This window comes from Pholcus phalangioides, unplaced genomic scaffold (assembly GCF_987345545.1).
Source record: "Pholcus phalangioides strain wild (caught in Gottingen) unplaced genomic scaffold, Ppha-v1.0 ptg000022l_1, whole genome shotgun sequence".
Classification (NCBI taxonomy): Eukaryota; Metazoa; Arthropoda; class Arachnida; order Araneae; family Pholcidae; genus Pholcus; species Pholcus phalangioides.
Window position 1 is genome coordinate 10,349,950 of NW_028301615.1, and position 23,463 is coordinate 10,373,412.

Genomic DNA, 23,463 nt, shown 5'->3' on the forward strand with positions numbered 1-23,463 from the left:
CGCCAAAATGCGTCCTTGCCCCGGCTGACCAAGCATCTAGTTGCGGCCCTGCTATCTTCTAGTGAGCATAATTTGAACCGAAATTGCAAACTATTGGTGTCCATAGGGCTTTAGTCCTATGCATAGGTGAAGATAGATTTGAGAAAGTTTGGGGAGGGGGGGGGGGGGTCATGATGATGTAAATTCATATATACGTGAAATCAGTTGGCTTTACCTTTGACGCTGGGACTGGGGAGGCAATGCCCCCATGCCTCCTCCCCCGTATCTTCGCCCGTGGTCGGATGGAACGAATGACGAAAATGGTGTCCGTGACCGTTAAACAAAGGTTCGATGTATGTTTTTTAAATAGGCTTTTTACGGGGATATTTATATTTAGCCGTAAAACAGGGTGATCGTTAAGAGGGGTTTTACTGTATATTACCTTATTCTTAAGGATGAAGATCCTCATTTACATTGCGTTTAGAGAAAATGCAACAACAGAAAAAATTATGGGATACATATTCAGGAATTTGTGCGTTGTTCTAATTTCAGTATCTTATAAGATTGAGTCAAGCCCCTGGAGTAAACCATGTTATTCCATGTGTATCAGTCATTTTCTAACATTTCGGCGGAGGGGGGGGGGGGGCTCTATGGCCTTGGTCTCGTGGCACCCTTAAGTGGAGACTGGAAAATTGTTCGTTTGGGATTCACTGCTTTTGATGATGATTCCGGCTGAGCGAACAAAGGCTCCTCGAATGGGGGTGGAAGGGGGGGGGGCAATCACCGCCCCCCAAATAGAGAAGAGAGTGTGGATAGCGAACGGCAGGGGATGAAAATTTCAATCTCCCCTCCTATATCTGCCTATGCCAACAATATAATTTCAAAAGGGGGGGGGGGGGAATCGACTGCTCTCATCACCTCCTACACGTCCCCGTAGCCGACTATGGTTCAGGCAGAGAAGTCTGAACCAAGTCGCTGCGCGTCTTCTCGTTCGATCGCGGAACGCATCCCATTCCTAAGTTAGGTTTTCCCTCTCGCCACTAGATGTCGCCAGCGTTACATCTCTGATCCTTCAACTTTTATTGTCAGTAGCGTGTATCGCTGGCTTGTCACACACATAGCACGCAGACGTTCCGAGGTTTCCCGCGGTTCCTTTCACTCCTTGCGACGGACAGACGGAGGTTTTGATTCTTCATTTGCAATAGAGGAGAGAGAGAGAGAGAGAGATTCTCCTCTTTTCAAATGATTGGCAAAGGAGAAGTTGTTGTGAATTCGAACTCGTGAGAAATCAAATATTTGTTTCCGCAAAACTGATCTCGGGAGCATCAACTGGATTTGATTTGTTAACACCGGCGTGAGTTGAAATCTTTCATTATTGTTATTTATGATTGCTAATTATCTGTTATTACACTTTTAAAACCCATTTCCTTTATACATTTACATAAAAACTATTTAGAATGTAGTTAATTGTCCGAATGCAATATCGATTTACATTGAGTATCGAGAAAAAAGCTTAATTTTAAGAAAAGCCGTGGAAAAATATCTAAATTTTGATGTATTTCAATGAACTTTCTTGTTTTAATGACAAGTAATTTCTTGCACTGAATTCCGATTCTTTATGTCAGAGATTCTTTGAAATGATAGATTCGCTATCTTATTGTATAGGAATTACATCTTGAATTTATGCGCTTGTACCACGACAGCAATATCGTGCTTGCAACTATTTTCAAGAATTTCTTGAAAAAAAGAGAAAAGAAAAATATGTGAATGAGTAAACTGGACATTTGAGTGCAAAAAAAGTTTGGTTCAGATGGTATTGCAATCACAGCCGTGAGAGAGTTTTCATTCAGTATTACTGTGCACATTTTGTGTGTAGGTGAGTAGGTGAAACAACAGTTTGCATTACAAAGCAGTTGGATACATAGGCCTATTCTAGGTTTGTAGCATTCAGTTGTCTTATGTATTTTTAGGGCATGCAGAAGCATGAACATTATTTACAATGCTCAGCAAAGAGCTAGAGATGAAAGTGTTTCATTTGTCAAAATCAATTGCACTGGCATTGAACAGTAAAATGTAAACAAATCCCTTTAAAAAAAAGGATGGACAACGCAGTAAAACAATCTGGTTCACCTTGACTTATTTACATTAGACCTTGTAATTTACACATTTCGCACCGTGTTTTTGGAAGTAGGTCTCGAAAAAGAGTCATTTCTAAAAGACTTACGTCTTCATAATTTGCTGTGTTCATTATGGAAGAGAGTTGTGTGTGACACACTGGACTTTGGAAGACTCCAAAAAAAGAATGTAATTTATATCGTGAGAAGAAAGACAGAAAAGAATTGCTGTATGTGGTTGCTAGAGCACTCTTTTGGCCAAAAGTTGTTTTTGTAACTAAGTCATTTCTGTCATTTTGCTTTGGCTTGACTCAATCTTATAAGATACTGAAATAGTGCTTAGTGCTATGAAAAAAACAATTAATTAAAAAACATTTCTGGGAATTTTTTTAATTGTGCTATGATTATGTTGTCAAAGGATTGCATCCTTCCCCATCCTACTTTTTAGTCCTAATTTGTCCTAATTTTTCTAATTTTTTGAGTGGGAGCCCTGCATTTCGGTCCACGTCCCTTCCCCGTAATTTTCAACGTCCTGAGTGATTCAGCGTGGGAGGGCTCCAGATCCCTCCCACGCCCTCCCTTAATCGCAGTCCGGTATACACCATCGCTGAAAATGACCGGCTTTCGGTCTCTACGGCTACGCACATAGTGCGGCAACCAAGAGGTACGGAAATGTATAATAGAGATATAAAGCACAACAATTGTATTGTTGTGTTTTTCACCACACATATTCCGGAAGCGAGGCGAAGGAGAAAAAGAAGCCACTCAACGAGATGCGCGACTTCAGCAAACCTGTTTTTTCTTCTCAATCTGCTGATTGGTCCGTTTCTCCATTTTTTTCTTTCCCTCTTCTAAGGAGGGATCATCACCATCATCATCCCCTTACATTTCAGAATCCCTCCGGTCATTTTCCGTATTCTATCTTCCTCCTACTTGACTATGTGCGGGTAACGCTTTCTCCACAAAGGTTTTTTTCTTTGCGGTCGCAATTCTCGTACCGCGTACCTCTTCGTTCTACTATGTGCTCGGCCCATAAGAAAATCTTCAGCAGCAAATTTTGTTGCAGCTCAAAAAAAACATTTTTATTTGTATTTTTTATACAAGGTGCATAGGAACCGTTGATTCTAGAAGCAGCTTACTTACTGTGCTTACTCCCTTCTAGAAAAATCGTCCAAATAGCTTGCATACCTCAGGCACGCCCTTTATATTGCAAGGGGCGCTGTACAGTTATTAAAATAAAAAAATTAACTTTTTTCAATTTGATCACCCTGACCTAAAAATCCTAAGAAGAAAGTTGTTGCCCTGTCTCTCCTGAACCCCCCAAAGAAAGTTTTTCTTAAATGCAATATTTGCCGAGTTATTTGGATTGAGGAAATTTGCTGAAAATGACGGAAAGAGCTTGTCTGTTAGTTTATGCGGTTCTTTCGTTCATTTCCCGTGTTTTTCGAATTTTTTTAATTACGTTATCCTTACGATTTCCCAAGAGGAGATGGCCGGGGAATTTGTTAGTGTTAGTAGACATTATGCCCGAACCGGGATAAACACAGCGACAACTTTCTAATTTGGCTTTTGAGGACAGGGTGTCCGTATGAAAGTTGATTTTTTTTTTATTTCGACAACTTTGCAACCCCTTGCAACATGAATGACCTATCTGCGTGCTACACGATATTTGAATAGTTTTCTAATAGGAAGTATGCCTCTAGGATCAATGGTTCGCCAGTAAAATGCGGTAAGGGGAATTAAATAATCACCCTGTACACCGCCGGTAAAAGTGATAAATGTAAGAAAACTAACCACAAACGAGACAATTTGTGATAATGCATAACCACCGATTCATCCTACACATTTGCCCTAACATATGTTTATACTTTATTAACATTGCTTTGTCACCAACATGACGTGATGGATATGCACATACGAGATCGTGTTTTATTTTGCTTTTTGTGTATGTTTTAACTTCGTAATGTCCGTTATGTGGCGACCTTGAAATTAAGAGATTTTCTTCAGAATCATGCCTTTCAATAACCTAAACTGGTTATAAATCTTCTGAGATGGTCAGGGTTGTTCTAAGAAGGCCACGGGTTTCGTGAAAATCAAGCAAATAGGAAGCCACGGAGACTGGTAAAGCGAGATTTGAAGCATTTAAATGAAATGAATGGAAAAAAGTGTGGTTACTTTTCCAGTAAAAATACAGAACTCTTAAGAATCCAGTTGTGCGCGTGCGTGTGTGCACGAGCTCCCTCCTCACAACAGAAAAAAAAGTAGATGGGTGCAGAGCCTGCGGATTGCAGAGATACATATTATTTCCAAAATTATTGGAAACCATAAATTCAGTAAGTACGAATGGAGACATACTCGCTTCTGGATGCAAAAGAGCTAGGCTATAAGAATATAAAAAAGTGGTCCATGGGCAACAAAATGTTAAGAAACACTGGACCAGCATTCCATGTCTTGCCACCTACCGGACAAAAATGAACTAACGGAATTCGAATGGGATAAAAACGTTCTTTTTTTTAAATATTTTGATTAATCCAAACTTGTCCGCTTCTCGTGGAAATGCGTTTGCTTCCATACATAGACGTTGACATTTCACTCTTGTTGATTTAGCTGCTCCCATTTCTTTCCTCTGTTCTAAAAAAATTGTTTTGGGAATGCTTTTTTTATTTCTTTTTACGCTATACACAGCTTTCAAATTGTACAAACACAAGTGGCAAACAAAGTGCGCGAGAAATGCACGAACGATGATTTCTACTTATTTTTACATTTCGTCCAACCTTAATTTCCTGTCTCTTTTTTTTCCACATTGTTTTATCAGACGCGATAAAAAAAAAAAAAGCTTTCGCTTTCATTCCCGACAACAATAATAATCTGAGAACGTAGTTTGCCTCGAATTATATGAATATAAAAATTTGGGAACCGAAAATATTTAGTACATACTGTATCCTTCTTCAGTTGCGTTTTGCTTACTCACTTGTCATTAGTTGCAAATAGGTGTGTGAAATGTTCCGGGAAATTAGGAATTTCGTCTTATCTTCGTAATTGAGTTCGAACATCGTATAGCGATGTTTTCCGATCTTGTTGTCTAAATACACCGTCTTAGGATATTTGTGAATGGCTCTTCATTAAAATTTACACGTATGAAGTACAGTGGCGTAACGTTTCGTGGGCATCAAAATGATCTCTCACTCTTTTGGAATCGATAACTAGTGTGAATTGTGGAAAAATATAAAGCCAACTACCTTTAAAGTATAACCCAACTATAACGTATAACTACACTAGGTTTACGAACAATAAAAAATGATTCGGTTAATGACCTTAGCTTGGTTTACGAATACACAAAACAGCCTAAATCCTGAAAGAAACGTATTTCAGAAGTCTGAGATTACGGTCTTTTTTTTCGACAGAATTTGGTTGAAGAATTGTTTCATCAGATTAAAATTTCTAAAATGAAAATTTTTCCAACTTGGAGGTGCGAATGCGAGTCGGTCTTCCATTTGAAAAAGTCTCTTCGCAGAGAGTAGGCAGACTTTCAATACGATAATTAAATAACACGAACATTCAAACATTTTTTCATCTTCACTTTAAAATATGGAAGTCAGATGGCAGCACCAGCAAGAAGACGAAACAAGCACAACTCTGACAACATAACTAGTTTATGTCCGACCAGGCATATACACAGACACAATACATGTATTCCAAAAGTTGGAAATTTCGCAAAGCAATGTTTACTAAGTGCATGCATGGTTAAGTAGTCATTGTAGTAGCAACTTTTCCGCACACAACACACACACAACAACCAAACCTAAACCATACCAAACCCCTCCCTTTTATTTATGCTGCCAAAATTTTGTTCTTAAACTTTCAAAATTGAATTCGTGGTCATAGGTAATTGCGCCGAACAGAAAGAACTGAACTTTGCTTAAAGGTCTGTACTTCATGATTCGAGCGAGACGTGTTAAAATATTGACTTGAGTTATTTTTTGTAAAGAGGCCGTATTACGTCAGCATCGATGGGGGAGGAGGTTTCCGATTTGCTGACTTTTGATGACGGGGGAGGGGGGTTTGGATAATGCTTACGTCATCAGCCACCCTTTATGAAAGTATGAAATATTCTTAATCGCATCTTACTCGGTGCCCCAAAAACGGGAAAAACCTTCCGATAGTTTGTGGGCACTTGAAGTAACATTCCCCCCTATTGACAAGTGCCATACAGAGCCACTTTAGTGATCTCTAAATACTTAGCGGATCCAAGTGATATGGACATGTGTCCGGGCCGCTTAAGTGTTCTGGAACTGTTCCACGCATCGCTCAAGTGATCCGTAATTATATGCCGCGGATCACTTCTGAGTCCACATCTGAGAATGTGCCGCGCTGATGTAGAACCGCACTGGGGGCCACTTAAGTGCTCTAAAACTACGTCACATGTCACTCAAGGGATCTCTAAGTGTTCTGTCACGGATCGCTTAAGTGTTCTGGAACTGTCCCGAGTCATTTAAGTGATTTAAAAATTTGCCACGGGCCGCTTAAATGTTCTGGAATTGTACCACGGGGCACTCAAGCGATCTGTAAATGTGCCGCTTAGTTCATTTTTACAAAATTAGGTTTGAGGAGGGCAGGCAGCGTCAGACAACCCCCAGGGCACTATTTGGTCCGCGGGCCAAGGGCCTTTATGTGCTTTATACAAATAAAAATACAACGCCACAACAGGCAAAACGCCCAACGAGGTGGCTAAGAACAATTTATCATTATATGGCTTAGAGGGTGGGTCGCAATGAATTTATTAAAGATAAATTTTGAGTTCATAGCCTTCAAACAACATTGAAATTAACAGAAATTGATTATAATAACATATAAAGGTATTTTCTTCCGAAATTTCAATTAAAAAAATGTTTTTGGCACTAAAAAAAAATAAACTTTTTATCGTCGGGTGGGGGACACGAGCACCCCTGCCCTATGTATCCCCACCTGTGTACGTGTCTGATCCCACCAATATGCGTTAGGATTCAGAGGGGCAGAGCTGATGACGAAATTTTTCTGACAAGGGGAGGGGGTCAAAAATGGCTAAAAATTGGCTTATGTAATACTTGAACGGTCCCAAAGAAAAAGGCACATCCCTTTGGTATACATTGTATTTTCATAATATTGTATTGAAATTGATGGAATTAATACGTCGTATTAGTGTTGTCAGTAAATTACGTCCATATTGGCATTATATTGGCATTATATTCTAATTTTATTTCCCATAATGATGATAAATAACGATCATGTAACTCAGTTTAGTGGTAATTAAAAACTCAAAAAGAAAAAAGAAAATACTTTTAAAAAAAAAAAAAAATTAGTTAGTACCTAACAAATTATTTACCTGGTATTTTAAAGTGCTGTAGATGAAGGGTTTATTAAATTAATGTCATGGAAGAGACGCCCTAATGTAAAATCGCCCTTGATGGAAACGGCCTCAACTAGCAAATTAGTTTGAAAAGTGTCCAATTGTGGCAAATTCTACTCAATTAATAATCCCCAACTGCCCCCCAATGCTATAAATACTGCACATACTCAGTAATTTCGCAGACCCCGAGGAAAAAATAATTTATCGGGGAAAAAGAAGAAAATGCGTCGATCGAAATCAAACAGGTGATGATTATGATGAAGACGTTGTCGTTCTGGACGATTCGTCATTTCCCGAAGGTCGCTCCAACGATTCCCCGACCTGTAATTATTGTCACCCAGAAACGAAAAGATGTCTCGGAAAAAAATCTATACGAATTTGTCGACGCCCGAGGTGACGACTCATGCTGATCGCAGCTGCATTTCTCAATAACTAAGCGAATAATGATAATAATGATGGAGACAACCAGAACAAATAAGCCAAGAGGAAAAAAACAACCCCATAACGAAGAACAAACATATTACGTTTTTATTCTATTGCCTTACATACAGTACTTAGAGTGTGTATGTAAAACATAATTGACAGGTAGTGAGAAGATGGTTAATGATGGCGAAAATACATAGTTAAATATTTGCGGGTAAAACTCAATGTACGTAAGTGTAATGAATTTTGAAAAATAAATAAATATAAGGCACGTTTAAAAACGCCCACGGGCGATAGAGCTCTTAAGTTTCTTCTCTTAAGATTAAGCTACTCTATAAATTATATACGTTTCTGTATTTAATGCAGGGGCAACAAAAAGACTGTCTGCGCTACAGACATACGGTCTGAGAGAGCTTCCGGCTCACAACATCAATACTGGATCATTGATCATTTTTGTCGCACCACGGTCATTTTCTGCACACGAGGGCTAATTAGACCGGGACCTACAATTTATTGCTATTCCGAACGGCAGGCTTGTTTTTCATACTCATCGAGAGATTGGTGCGATAACCCCTCGATGGGGGACTCCCTGCGGTAGCAATTTTTGCTGCGGTCAAGTCGCCGTTTTTTGTTGTACCCCTGTGTCAGGAAAGTTTTCTGACAAGGACAAACTGGGTATCGAACTCGCGACACCTCTAAACATCCTTTGGTACTGTAGGCGAGCATCTTATCGACCGGGCTACCGCGCCCATCAATACTGGACGAATAATTTCTGAACTTTTTAAATTCCAATTGTAAATGTGAATCAAAAATGATGCTTACATTGGTATACGTTCAACAAAGGGCCCTTCATTAGAATCCATCTTTCCGGTTTTGTGTTTGATTCCGACTTGAGTTTTGATTCACAGAATGCGACCTGCTTTTAATATACTGTCAAACTCGGTTATAACGACATAGAAGATTTCCGAAAATCTTGTCCTTTGTAACCGAGGGGTTGTTACAACTGAGGTTGAATTTTAAGATTTTTTGACGAAATATATATATATATAATCAGAGACAATAAAATACTGTCCATGAAGTTTAAATTTATTTATGATTAGGGTGACCATATATTAGATAAAAAAAATACGGAAAACTGTGAAAATTAATACGGGACAAAGCCGATTCTCGCCAAACGTTTCACTAAATGTGTTGGTGAAATTGCCTAATATTGCTTATAAAGTAAATAACCCTTGGCCAAAAATGCAGTGCTACAGCAAGCAAGTCTGCTGAAATGTATTTCACAGCGGAGGGGGAGGGGGGGACATAACTTTTGGAAAACATGTGAGATGAATATTTAGTCATATTCATTATAACACAATTCATGAATTGTGTAAATTTTCTTCATCCCGAATCTAGCAAAGAGTAGGAATTAAAGCAAACTTCATTGAGAACACGGGAAATTTTTATAAATAAAATGCCGGGAAGGGCGAAATATGCAAATGCTTTGTATAATGGTCATGTCAACAAACAAGTCGGAATTTTTTTTTAGCTATAAAAGTGACAAGAGACAAACATTCCCAAGATACGATCAGCTCTAATCTCAAGAATTTCTTGGGAAAACTTTATTGAAACGAAACGAAAGTGACGAAAACTTTGTTGTTATATCCAAAGGTGGCAGTTTTTCATTGACGTTATAAGCAAGGTTCAAGAACATTACTCTCTATGGAAATCATCCCGGACTGCCAATTATTGACGTTATAGCCGAGGTCGTTATAATGGAGTCTAACTGTACCTGATATCTACGATGTCTGGACCTTTTGTCAGTTCTCTTATGGCTGTGCCACGTGGTACAATGAACCGACCCAGCGAATGAAACGTGCTCTGCGCATAATTCAGCTTACGTAACCACGGCAAACGAAGTACTATATGTTGCCACGGGCAATCCTGCGCTGAGCACATTTATGTGGACGGTTAGGCAAAAAATATAGGACTGTTACACATCGGCAAGGACGTTGTGCTGAATGCATTGTGGCTAGTTCATATGAGCAACGTCAAGTTCAATGGCTCTACCATCCCAATGTCGCCCTACTAGCGGACTAGGACTAGCGGGGAGATCAATAAATTCCAGGCTAGTTGTCTGGAGGCGAATTTTCTTTGCAAAATTTTCGTTCAGTACAAATTCAATGAAAAAAATCATTTCAATACATATAAAGTGTCTTGCTTCTAGATGAGAGTTGAAAACTCTGGGCAGGACAGGGGAGCCACGAGAAAAAAATATGGTTTAAAGGGGGGCCACGGGCAAAAAAAGGTCAAGAAACACTGCACTAGACTACAGAGGCACCGAATCTCTCAATCTTTCCTTGGAGCTCGTGTACACTGAAAGGGACCGTACTCAGGCCAAGCTCACAACTGCTGACGCTGCCACCAGATGGCGACTTATACAAGGATGATGTCACTCTCCGCTACCATACGAAGGTTTTTTTTAACAACTGGCTAGTTGTTAAAAAACCTTCGTATGGTAGCGGAGAGAGACGTCATCCTTGTATAGATAAACTATATGTTTTTAAGAAAAGGGTTCTGCAAAGTCCGCTCAGTTATCAGCGTGAGATGAAACTGGAGAACTTACATTTGCTGCATGAAGATGGCCACCGACGAATTAAACTTACCGATGACGACCACACACCATCCAGTCACACGTAAAGATTCACTACTGCTCCTACTTATAACTTGAGGTCGCGCAGACGTAATTAGCGGCGTTTTCGTGGCTGGAACCTATTGAACATTTACAATTGTAGCCACACAAGAATGCAATGATCTATCAGTTACTAATATTATTTGCATCACATGTATTTGGGCTTGACCGTCCTCGAATTTGAGACAATTTCATCATTGCCAACAAAATTATCTAGTAAGTACTATTTCTGCAAGAAACACGATCAGCTCTTGATTTTAATTTTGATTTACAATGGCCACCGCCACACCTGCGATTCCAGATTTTCCATTGTTAAAGTAGCAGATCAGTAGGGGGAAATTAGCGGTTCTGGTGCACAATAGGCCTCCCCACGAGAACAATGGGTGCTCCCCTTTGCTGCCCACCTGCTCCCCTTTGCTCCCACGCGATAAGGGATGCTGCTGCCCCGCGATAAGAGAATGAGGGACACTAGATGGCGCTTTACTGTTTTTTTTTTCCTAAATTAAATTTTTTATTGGGGGTTGTTCTTAAATTAAAATTTTTTATGTCAGTTTTCCCAAGTCTGACTAAAAAGTTTTCCTAGAAGTTTTCAAACGCTAAGAGGGAATTATGGTTTTTTAACTTTCCCGTCGGGCTGAAAAACCGTTCTTACTTTTTTTATGTCTAACCTTTCTTAAATTAAAGTTTTTTATATCAGTTTTTTCAATCTCAACAATGACGTCACCCTGTGTATACCGGGGCTATGGGGCACTCAAAGTCACGTGATCAACTGGGTTCTACTTTTTTCCCAATCATCCTAGAAAATTAAAGCTAATGACGAAAATTAAAGTTTCCAACATCATTAAATTATCGCATGACGTCACATTAGGGATCGTTCTTAAATTATCGTTTTCTCTAACTTACTTTTTTTTCAAACAGGTTTGATGAGGGCTTAAATTATGTTTTTAAAATAAAAAAAAATTATCTAGTTTAGCAAATACGATACCAAGGAACCTTTCCCAAATTAAATTTTTTAAATCACATCAGGGATCTTTCTTAAATTGCATCCTAAAATATTGTTGTTTTTTTTCAAAGAAGTTTGATGAGGGTTTGAATTACTTTAAAATAAAAAATTATCGTTTTTTTACGATGCAAGTCCTTCTTACTTTTTATGTCAGTTTTCCCAAGTCTGACTAAGAAAAGTCCCGATAAGTTTCCATGCTTTTTTAACCGTTCTTAATTTTTTTAATGTAAAAAGTTTTCTTCCCACACAAATTAAATCCCTAAAAAAGTTCTCACCAAGATGAGCTTAGCTGTAAAAAAAAATAATAAAACAAGGGAGCAATAAAATACAGAGTCATTTTATACGAATCAAGTTTTCATTTATTCAGATATATATACACGTAAGAAAAAAAATAATTGAATGAAAAATATTTACATGAAAAGAAAAAAATAATTGAATGAAAAATATTTACATGAAAAGAAAAAATAATTGAATGAAAAATATTTACATGAAAAAATATTTACAGCACCGTCTCTATCCGGTTGCGATTGCGTAATGACCATACGCATATGTTTTTACACCATCACCGAGAATATATCTTTTATCGTCACGGGGGCACAGCGATGTTTTTCGCAGGGCGACCGTTTGCAGTTTGTGATTCACGGAGGATATTTTTATCATAGTATTTTTGATAGAGGAGTGGTTACGGAGGCAAGCCAGATAATCTTGATGTTTTAGTTGTTTTTTAACAACCGCACGAACGACCCCTTTAGCGGTCTTTTTCTCCGCGACTGCTGTGACCATGCTATACATTTTCGAACGCAAACCGACGAATTCCACAACGGGTTCACCGCCGTTCTCATCCTTCATAACGCCCACCACTTTTTTATTCTGCAGGCTAAACAGAGGATGATCACCGGGGTAATTTGACGTGTCGAATCTGTGGAGCTCCTCCCGCATATCACTATAAATATCACTGGTTTTAATCTCATATAGGAATGAATCTGTATCTGTGAACAAAACTTCCACACTGGGTCCGTATTTTTTCTTCATGAAATTATAATGAAAGTCCGCCATCAAGTGTTTGGACAGGTCCAAAATTGTGACACCGGTATATATTGGCCTGTCCAGATGGATTTTCGTTTTCAACATCTTGATGACGGTTAACTCACCGGTGATTATCCTGAAGCATTCGAATGCCGGGGATGATATCAGTTTCTTCAAGCTCTTCTGGTTGTTCACGAGACGGATGTCGACGTGCTTCCTCAGATTTTCTAGTGATTTCCCGTACACAGCGTTGTTGAGCAGCTTATAGAAGTCCTTCTCGAAGTCGCACCGGGCTTGCTTCCTCTTTTCCGTATTGAACGCTATGTACGGGCGTATCCAGGGCTCCTGTGTGAACTCGATTGCACGCCGAACACCCGTCAGCTTCATTCCCAGCGACGTATATAACTTCAGGCACCGGTAATGGATCACATAGGAAGTTTTGTTCATCAGATTCGGTGAGAGCTTTTTAGATGGTTTATCACCGGGTTTTTTTATGTATGGAGACAGCATATCATTTTTAATTTCTATATTTTCAGCCGCCAAGGGGAAGCAGTTATGCTCGTCGTGTAGCTCCACCGGGTATTCCAAGTCCACTTCCAATATGTACCCCTTGGCGCCGTTGTCGTCCACACTCAAAAAGTCGATGCTCTCAAGTTCACTGGGGGACAACCATCTGAAGTCTCTCACCGGGAGGGGCTCCATCATACACTTTCCATATAAATTATTCACGTCAAAATACATAATATATGATGTAGGATCACTGGGTTTGTAACCGGGAACTAAAGGGTTATTCGCTCGCGCATACCGCTTGGAGATGACAGAGACGCCGCCCCTGATGCCTTTCTCCAAGAAGAGGTGCATATCGGGATCGTTGATCAATTCCAACTGCACACCGGTCATTCTCAAGCAGGCATTCCAAGCCAACCCCGGGGATGTGAACGTATGCACCGGATCGATCTTGTAATTTTCTTGACAGAGTTTTCGAAAGCTCTCGAACACATCCCCGAGAAGCAGCACGTCAGTCTTTACATAGAGATCGTGATATTCACCGAGATTTTTCAACTGGAATTCCCTCCAAACGGTATGCGCGTATGCGTACTCCTCACTGGAAATATGTTGATCCCCCAGAGAGGTGTAAAAGGCCTCTCTTGGGGGTAGCACCGGATCTTCGAATTTCTGGAACGAGTCAACATACTCGTAGGGATAGCATCCCTTGCGTTCAAGAAGATGACTCTTGTTACCGAAGCATTTTAGCATGTTTTTAAAATCACCAGGGTTCATCGCTTGCACAAGACATTCCAAAGATGCTGATAGGAACTGGTTTGAATCGAGGAATCGCAGGCGACCGAGAGAAAAGGAAATGAATTTTTCCATATTCCGCCCAATCACCTGGATCCTGCGATCCGAGTAGAGGTTAAGTCCTTGCATCAGGAAATGCGAGTCGTAATTCTGAAGGTTGTGGAATATCACCGGGATGTGGCGTCTCAACCTGAGCTGGAGGTTGCACTTCTGATGAAGTGCAGCTCTAAAATCACCGGTGATGTGGCAATGGTCACGGACCCTGTCGTTGCCGAGAGGTTGCTCACACACCATGCAAGTGGTTGCATTCATAAAAATATAATCATCATCTTCTGTCATCTGTAAAGGCACCGGGTTGTCGAGCTTGCCCATGATGACTCGCTCTTCTTCCACCAGACACCGGAAAAAGACATCCACGCAGTCTTCACCCCTGTATATTGTGGGCTCCTTCACATACACACCATCGGGTCCCACGACTGTGTACGCGAAACCACAGGGGCGGTGAAGGCTCTTCTGGGTGGTGCTGGAGATCGATGGATCACGAGCGCATCCCTCCACCTTCTCCAAGATCGCCTCGAAGTCCGCGTAAATGACGTACGGGACACGAAGCTGGTAATGGTGGTTCTTGAATTGCATCACGTTCTCGCCTTCACCGGGATACGTCACGCGCTGAGGTCCATGCGACTGACACAGCGGTTCATGCGCATACAAATGCTCGGGGGAGGAGAAGCGTTGCAAGCAATATTCACAAAAGTGTGACGCTCCTTCATACTTGGTGGTATATGACAGCAAACGAGACATGTTGTTGATGAGACAGTAGTGTGACGTTGTCTCGCTGCTGATTAATAGGAGATTTATCACGGATTGTGATGTTGCCTCACTAATCCTGAGAGGAAAGACTTCTCCCCCCTCCAACCCAAAAACGTTGATGCGTAATGCATTCGATTTTTCAAAACGTGGGATTTGTTTTAAAGTCACCGGGTATGAAAGTCCACTGGTATCCAGCTCGCTCTCATACTGGATATAGTTGAACACCCTTTCGGGGTTTTGCTTCACCGGGTGTAGGGCAGCCAACACACACCAGAGAAAGCATTTCTCGTCATCGTTTTTTATATTTATCACGGCTTTCCTGGTGGCTACCCCCTTCGGCAGCGGAATGTAGGTGGCGGCCGCTAGTGGTTGGTACCGCGCCGTGTTTAGCTCAAGCAAGAGCACGCGCTCGAGTACCCAACCACTTCCGCTGCCTTCAAAATCCTCTGTCGCCTGCTTTACCTTTACGAAGGCTATTTGTAGGTGCTCTTCTATCTGGTCGGCGGTTAAAGTGGTGAGCATTTTACTTCGAAGATACCCGTTGCAGAACTCGTCCTCGCCGTCACTTCCTTTCCTGGAAAAAACAGCAGTCGCGACGATGTTCCATTTAAGGGACCTGTGGGTGGTCATGTCCTCCCTCAACAGCCGCGTCAACTCCTCTCTCACGCTGTCGAGGAAGGTCGTCATGTCCATTTCGGTGCCAGGCTCGGGGGTCAATTCGTGCGTCGACAACATATCTAAAGCGCGTCTGACTTGCCCTCCTCCCAGCTGCGGTGGTACTCGGTGATGGCTCGGTGCCCCAGGCTGGGGCGCTTCCCCGCCTTGCTGGGATGCTCCTCCAAGATGAGGTGCCCCTCCTAGCTGCGGTGGTGCTCGGAGATGGTTCGGTGCTCCTCCAAGATGAGGTGATGCTCTTTGGGGGGCGTGGCCCATGTTGCGTTGGTGGCGCATGAGGTGACTATTGCGGTGAAAAGCTGCACCGCACTCCATGCACTTGTGCTGGCGTTCACCATGCGTCAACCTATGACGGTTTAGATTCCGACGTAGGGAAAACTCCTTGCCGCACGTCTCGCATAGGTGTCGCTCCTGAAAAACAAATAAAAAGGGAATGTAGGACACGTAAGTCTAACACAAGCAATGGATGAGAGATACAGAAACCCACGTCTTCCCGCTAGTTTCGGTGGCGTATCCGCCCTCAAGCGCGTGCTCAAGTCATCAAAGAAAAAAGAAATCAGAGATTGGTTGGCTGGCGAGAGAGCGTACACGTTACACAGATCCATTAAAAAAGTGTTTCCCCGCAACAAAACAATAGTGGCCGGTCTGAACAGTCAATTTCAAATCGACTTGGTGGACATGCGTAATCTAGCAATTCACAACGATGGTTACAACTATCTTTTAACGTGCATCGACGTCTTCTCCAAATATGGTTTCGTCATACCCCTCAAAAGAAAGACCGGTGACAACGTGGTCAAAGCTTTAGAAAGCATCTTTCAGCAACGTCAACCAGTAGCGCTACAGAGCGATAAGGGGCGAGAATTTATAGCCGCGCCAGTACAGCGTTATCTAAAGCGTCAAGGCGTTAAGTTTTTCACTACGGAGAACGAACAGATCAAAGCCAGCGTGGTGGAGAGGTGGAACAGGTCGCTCAGAAACTGGATGTACAAGTACTTCACTGCCAAGAACACTTATCGCTACATCGAAATGATCGAAGATCTCGTGTGGAGCTACAATCACAGGTATCACAGATCTATAAAAATGAGACCCGTTGACGTGAACCCTGGAAACGAGTCGGAGGTGTGGAACAATCTCTATGGGAATACATCCAAGAAACAAGAATGTAAGTTTAAAGTGGGTGATCATGTGCGCATTAGCAGATCGAAGCACACTTTCGAGAGGGGTTACGAGTCCAATTTCACCGAGGAGATATTCGTGGTGAGCGAGTGCATTAGAAGGGAAATTCCCGTTTACCGACTCAAAGATCTGATGGGGGAAGAAATCAAGGGCACCTTCTACGCCGAAGAGATGGTCGGTGTTAAGATGGGAGAGAAATTCCCGATAGAAAAAGTTTTGAAGAAGAGGAGAAGAAAAGGAATAGTCCAGTACCTCGTGAAATTTCGAGGTTATCCGAAAAAATTCAACTCGTGGGTAGTGCTATAAAAACCCGGAAACAGCGCACGCATCTGTCACTTTCGAGATGGCTTCTTTCTATCTCACTTTACCCAGCGATGCCTCCATGGACTTTTTTCCAGACAACACGCTCTCGAATTTCGTGGTTAAACTCCCAAACACCCTGGAGTTCGAATCCGAGATGGAAGTCGCACTGTCAGAGATAATTTATCCCCATTCGTTCCACAACATCAATAAAGAGACAAACACTTTCGAATTCGATGTCGGTAACAAGGTAATGAAGACCGGTCGCATAGCCCCGGGTTTCTACGAGACGACCCCTGAACTGATCAAAGCCATATCCACTCAAAATTTTCAAGACAAGATCGGTGTGACGTACAACAAAGTCACGAAAAAAGTGAAGGTGAACCTCAAGAAAGACGCCAAGCTCAGACTCAGACACGGCATAGCTGAAAACTTGGGTTTCGAGCCCGGCTTGATAGAGGGCCCGACCATCGTCGATGGCCCTTTCACAGCGGATCCTAAATTGGACTTTCATCTCTTGTACGTGTACTGCAACCTGGTTGAACCTCAGGTCGTGGGTAACACCTACGCCCCGCTATTGAGAATCGTAAAAACTAGCGGCCAAGATGGGGATATAGTCAGCGTGTCTTTCGAACGCGCCCATTACATGCCGCTAGCCAGAAAGAGTTTCGACATCGTTCACATGTATTTAAGGACGCACATGGGGAAGTTTTTCACATTTCAACGTGGAAAGGTGATAGTGAAACTACACTTTAGACTGCGACATGCATTATAAGCCGTACCGGAGCTGTGCCCACAGCATCAACGATTACTATCTGACACAGGCTGGAAACGGACTCGGATATTATCAGGGTAGCGCTCTGCAAAGAGGTTATGGCCTCGGATCCATATTCAGCTCTCTCTTCAGATCGGCCGTACCGCTGTTGAAGCGAGGTGCCAAGGCCGTGGGATCTCAACTGTTACGCTCGGGCGTAGATTTCGCCAACGACATCGTTCAAGGAAAAGACGCAAAGGTAGCTGCTCGCGACCGTGCCAAGGAAGCCGGAAGGTCTCTCACGGATAGGGCGGCCAGTAAAGTCAAATCCATGCTCGGAGGAAAGAATAAAAGGAAGAGACTCGTCAAGAAAACTGTCAGTAAGAAGAGAGCTAGAAAGCTGTCGACATCCGATATATTCAGCGATGGCTTTAATCCACGAAAATTCTCATGAATGTTTGAAAAGCGAAGCCGATCTGTTCACGGTGCCACCCACGGAAACCTCTATAGAATCAGCCGAGTGGGTCCAGTACCATCCCATATCTCAAGTGCGTGATTCGGGGGCCCCCCTCGAATTTCACGTGGCCGGTAGTGCCGAAGAATACATAGACCTTTCTGCCACTCAGCTGTATGTCAGAGTAAAGGTGACAAAACCAGAATCCGACGAAGCCGTATCGACGGCGAATAATTTCCTACACTCCCTCTTCTCCCAGATTGACGTCTCGCTGAACGGGAGAACGCTCACGAACTCATCACACACTTATCCGTATCGAGCTTACCTGGAAACACTGCTTAACTACGGATCGGATGCAAAGAGAGGACCCCTGACAGCCGAGGGGTTCTACAAGGACACTGCAGGTCACATGTCTGACCTCACCAAGAACGAAGGGGCCAAGAAGAGAGCAAAACTCGCGGAAAATTCTTTTGAAATGATGGGCGTGCCTCACGTCGACATATTCTATCAACCGAAGCTGATGCTCTCTCTCGTGGACTTGAAGATGAGACTGGTTCGATCGAAACCCGAGTTCTTTCTGATCACTGCTGCTCAGGGTTGCGACGTGGTTATCGAGCAAGCGAGTATTTTTGTGCGTAAAGTAAGAATGAATCCTGCTGTGGCTGTAGCGCATGCCATGGCGCTCGAGAAAACAACAGCCAAATATTGCATTAACCGCGTGATATGCAAGGTCTATTCGATATCCATGGGAAGCATGAGTTTCGTGCAAGATAACGTATTTCTGGGTGTCATGCCTAAGCGATTGGTTATGGGCATGGTGGACACGGAAGCATTCAACGGAACGTTCGGTTTGAACCCCTTCGACTTCAAGCACAACAACGTCAACTTTGTTTCTGTTTCTATCGATGGAAGACCCGTCCCCCACACGTCGCTACAACCAGACTTTAGGAACAGACACGTCATCAGAGCCTACAACACACTCTTCGTGGGCACCGGAAGGCCCGGAGAAGATAAAGGATGTGACGTGAGCAGAGAAGAATATGAAGCCGGCGGTTACAGCCTCTTCGCCTTCAACCTGATACCCGACATGAGTGACTGCGGACACGTGCACCTACAAAAGCAGGGTAATCTGCGAGTGGAACTCAAGTTCTCCTCAGCCTTGACCAAGACCGTGTCGGTTATCATATTTGCCGAATTCGAATCGTTGGTGGAAATAACAAAGTCCAGAAGCGTCTTGTGTGACTTTGCGGGATGAACACTAAACAGATAGAGCACGCCCTCTCGACACACCCCCACACTCGAAAGGCTTTCCTAGGTGTTTTTGCGAGTGACAATTTACCCGAAAATGTGATCGCTTATCCCGCTGCACTGGTTGTGAACACGGACAGAGAGAATGAACCCGGAACGCACTGGTTGGCTATTTACATCGAAAACGAAGCGAGAGCTGATTTCTTCGACTCTTACGGGAACCCGCCCACCTATTTCAAGAAGGGACACATAAACAGATTTCTACGACGCTACTCGCGCGTCGACTATAATGACGTCATGTTACAATCAGATAAGACAACCGTGTGCGGTCACTATGTGATTTTTTTTATCTATTCTCGATGTATCGGCAAAAGTATGAATAATATTGTATCGCGTTTTAATATGCAAAACGATATGCGCGTAGCAAGCTTTGTAAAGAAAAATTTTTCTGTTAAATAAAAAATGCATTCGTAATTTTTTGTCATTTACTATGGAACCTTTCAAGCTGACACATCCGAGCACCGTGCTCATTGCCGGACCTACCGGTTCGGGAAAAACATATTTTCTCAGAGAACTATTAAAACACAGAAACGAAATGTTTCGAGAGCCTCACCCGAAGCGAGTTATATGGTTTTACGGCGAATATCAGACCCTGTTCGAAGATATGGAAGACTACGTTGAGTTTCGAGAGGGGAGCAATTTCGAAAGCGTGGAAGAAGACAGCTTGGTGATTTTAGATGATCTCATGAACGAGCTATCCGGCGAAAAAAAATTAGCAAACCTTTTCACAAAGTACAGCCACCACAGAAAATTGACAGTGATTTTCATTGTGCAGAACGTGTTTCATCATGGGCGGGAAATGAGAAACGTTTCTCTGAACGCACAGTATATGTTTCTATTCAAAAATAGAAGAGATGTCAGTCAAGTGACCCACCTGGGACGTCAGCTGTTTCCCAGCAAAATCAAATTTTTCAACGAGGTGTTCGAAGATAGCACGAAAAAACCGTATTCGTATTTAATGGTAGATTTACGGCCCGAGACGGAGGAAGAAATGCGCTTGCGCACTAACGTGTTACCTGGGCAGACGCAATATATCTATAAACCCAGGAAATGAAACTTTCCATTTTTGAAAATGACGGCAGTGATAGAGGTCGAGGGTTTCCAGCTGTCGGATAGAACATTCATAATCAAGGAGTTGGCGTGGTGTTTCATGCATTCGAGAGAGAATTTTCACTCTGTATACAAACCGCCCAAAAAATTTTCGGAATTATCTCCTAGAGATAGACACCAATGTCTCTACGTCACCAACAACATACACGAAATATCGTGGTCGGCGGGTGATGTACCCTTTGAAATGCTGGAGCAACATTTGCAGCGATTATCAAAAGTCGTATTGTATACGAAAGGCCACGACAAGTGTCGGATGCTACTGCAACAGTACGGGTTAAAGGTTTATAATCTAGATGCCATTCTCTGCCCCAATATTGTGGACTTGCCAGAAGTGAGCGCGAACTGTTGTCGCCACGAAAGCATGATAAAGCACTGCGCGCTGAAGAAGGCTATAGCATATAGCATATGGTTGGAATAAAAATACCGTTATTTATAAGTATGGCATTGGAGAAGCAACAAGTGCTTCGTCTACTCTCTGCCTGTCCGAGGAATAAACGTAAGGATTTGTTGAAGAAATTACCGAAATCAGCATTAAAGACAGTCTGCGAGTGCTCACTCAATATTTTGAAGGGTGTCATACCGTTATCCTCAAAACAGAAAAATAAACTGAAAAGGCACAGAAATACACTTCGCAAACTCGCCTGCAAAAAGACGCCGCTATACGAGAAAAAGCGCGTGCTGATTCAGAAAGGAGGTTTTTTGTTCCAGTTAATCCCAGCCGCCATACAAACCCTCGCCACTTTGTTCACGAGATAATGGAGCACGCACAGAAATTCGCTCTGGTTCCAGAACAATTGTTATCGCGTCATGTGACCACAAAAGAGCAGCTTTCTGAGTTGGACAACGAGATGTTGAAAATACTGCGAAGCAAGGAGCCCGAAGCTATAAAAATTAAACTCTATCAGAATCTGCTGAACAAGAGAATCAACGTCGCCGAGAACAATCCACCGCGGTTACCAGAACCGAAAATTCAAGAAGTAGAAAAAGAGAAGAAAAAGAAAGTTGACGAATTACCAATAGCTCTGATTTCTGTCCCGAAATCGCAAAGAGGGCACTCAGAAAAAATTATCACGCATATAAATAAGCATCCGAACATATTAAAAATTAATTCTAACGGCTCGATCGTTTATAAGAGCAGACTCATCAAAGGAAGCGACATTCGCGATTTGATATCAAGTGTGGTCGGTCGGAGAAAATCACCCGTGGTGGGTCAAGAAATTTTCCTGAAAGCGCTAGAAGAAACCGGAGCTCCGAGAGATTATATAAAAAACCCATTTTTGAAACATATTTGGTTAGAGCTTTGAAATGCCAACAACAGTGGAAGCCGTGATCTACGATCAAAACAATAGAAAGCAGGGTATCGCATGGAAAACGGATGTACCGTCATTCGATTTACCGAGCTGCTGGTCCTACGAATTGGAGAGTAATGGAGAACTGATAAGACACAAGAGAATGTTCGCCATATTCACGATACTGATTGTTATATTATTTACTCTTATAGCAACAACATATAAAAATCAAATGGACTTTGAAAGATGTAATTCCTCTCTTCCGCTGGGAGGAAATATTTTTCTCACGTATTGTAATAAAACCTACGATATACGCTATTTTAGCGGAAATGCGCCCACTACGAAAGCCGTTAATCTCACCAGTGCGCAAATGTATAAATTGATTCACGAGTCTGCGGATGTGCTCATATACAACTGAATAAAATATATTTTTTTTTCTATGTATTTGAATTCTTGTGTCGAAATTTTACTCGCGACACGAATAATTTGAATTAGAGTGAAATTTAGCTCGTGACATGAAATGAAATTTAAACGCAATAAAATTTAACTCGCGACATGAAATAAAATAATGGATCAAAAAAGTTCTACCAATAAAAAAAAAATTAAAAGAAAACACTGACCTTTTTCTTCTTCTCTGGTGGAGCATAACCACTCGGTCCAGCTTCGTCCATTATACGCTTATTCATGCTCATACATTGTTTGACGAAATTCTCCTCGTCTTCTACCAAAAATTTAAATTCACTTCCACTAATTAAATTATCGTTGAGACATTCATCAATGAAATTTTGTTCATCAGCAAACAACCTAACTAGATCTTCTTCATTAATCCCGAAATTCACGAAAGAACTCATACTTCCAATGCGAAAGAAGAAAGAAAGCTGAAATGAAGTTGACTCTATTGAGATCAAAAACGAAATGAGAGATCGTGTGAAGACGACACTTTTTATCGCGAAAGGTGATGACCAGAGCGTTATCGATGATTCATGTACAGCCGACGGTCATCGCGGTGACTCACATGCATCTGGGTACTCGTGACAATCTCACTCTACTGATTATTTTTGACTCAACTTGTGCTCGCCAATACTGATTATTTTTGACTAACCAAATGTAGTACTGATTATTTTTTATACAGTCGAATGTTATACTGCTGATTATTTTTTGGTGCTATCAAATCACCAAATGGGGTACTGTTTATTTTTTGCGCTTGCCAATGCAATAGTACTGATTATATTTGACTCCAACATAGTATATTCACATACTAGTTCAATTATATATAAACTGTGTGGTAGACGCAATTGCTTCACTCAGTTCTCCGGTTCACTTGGATACGCTCTCTCTCCGCAAATCTCACTCGGTAAGAATTTTTTTTTTTTTATAACTATGGCTTCTTGTGTACTTGATCTGGAAGGGGTAATGCTTAGAAATGGACTATATGTAGTTAAGGAAATGGCTTGCTTCAATTTAGGCACAGGGAGAGTTTATCATTCACTCTATCTGCCACCTTTTTCTAGCGATGAGCTTGCAGATGAAGATTTTAAGCAAATGGTTTGGGTTAGTAAAAATATCCATAATATTGGATGGGAAGAAGGTCTTTTCGACTATAAATTGATGAAAATTCATCTCGTAAGCGTAAATAATAAGTTTAGTCAAATTTATGTTAATTGCATGCAGAAAAAAAAATTT

General features: G+C 41.8%; 1 protein-coding gene and 1 pseudogene across 2 annotated transcripts in view; one reads left to right on the forward strand and one right to left on the reverse strand.

Moving 5' to 3' along the window:
• The first annotated feature begins 1,112 nt into the window (after positions 1-1,112).
• LOC149069448 (toll-like receptor Tollo pseudogene) overlaps positions 1,113-23,463 on the forward strand; it is a 174,534-nt pseudogene continuing 152,183 nt past the window's right edge. Inside the window, exon 1 of the transcript XR_016195094.1 lies at positions 1,113-1,333. The product of XR_016195094.1 is annotated as a toll-like receptor Tollo pseudogene, transcript variant X2 (transcript). The remainder of the gene's footprint in view (positions 1,334-23,463) is intronic.
• On the reverse strand, positions 11,975-22,909 carry LOC149069449 (uncharacterized). Its single transcript, XM_089249931.1, has 2 exons — positions 22,401-22,909; positions 11,975-15,800 (listed from the first exon to the last, which is right to left on the reverse strand). The coding sequence occupies exons 1-2, from the start codon at positions 22,629-22,631 to the stop codon at positions 12,093-12,095; spliced, it is 3,939 nt and encodes a 1,312-aa protein (XP_089106057.1). The 5' UTR covers positions 22,632-22,909; the 3' UTR covers positions 11,975-12,092.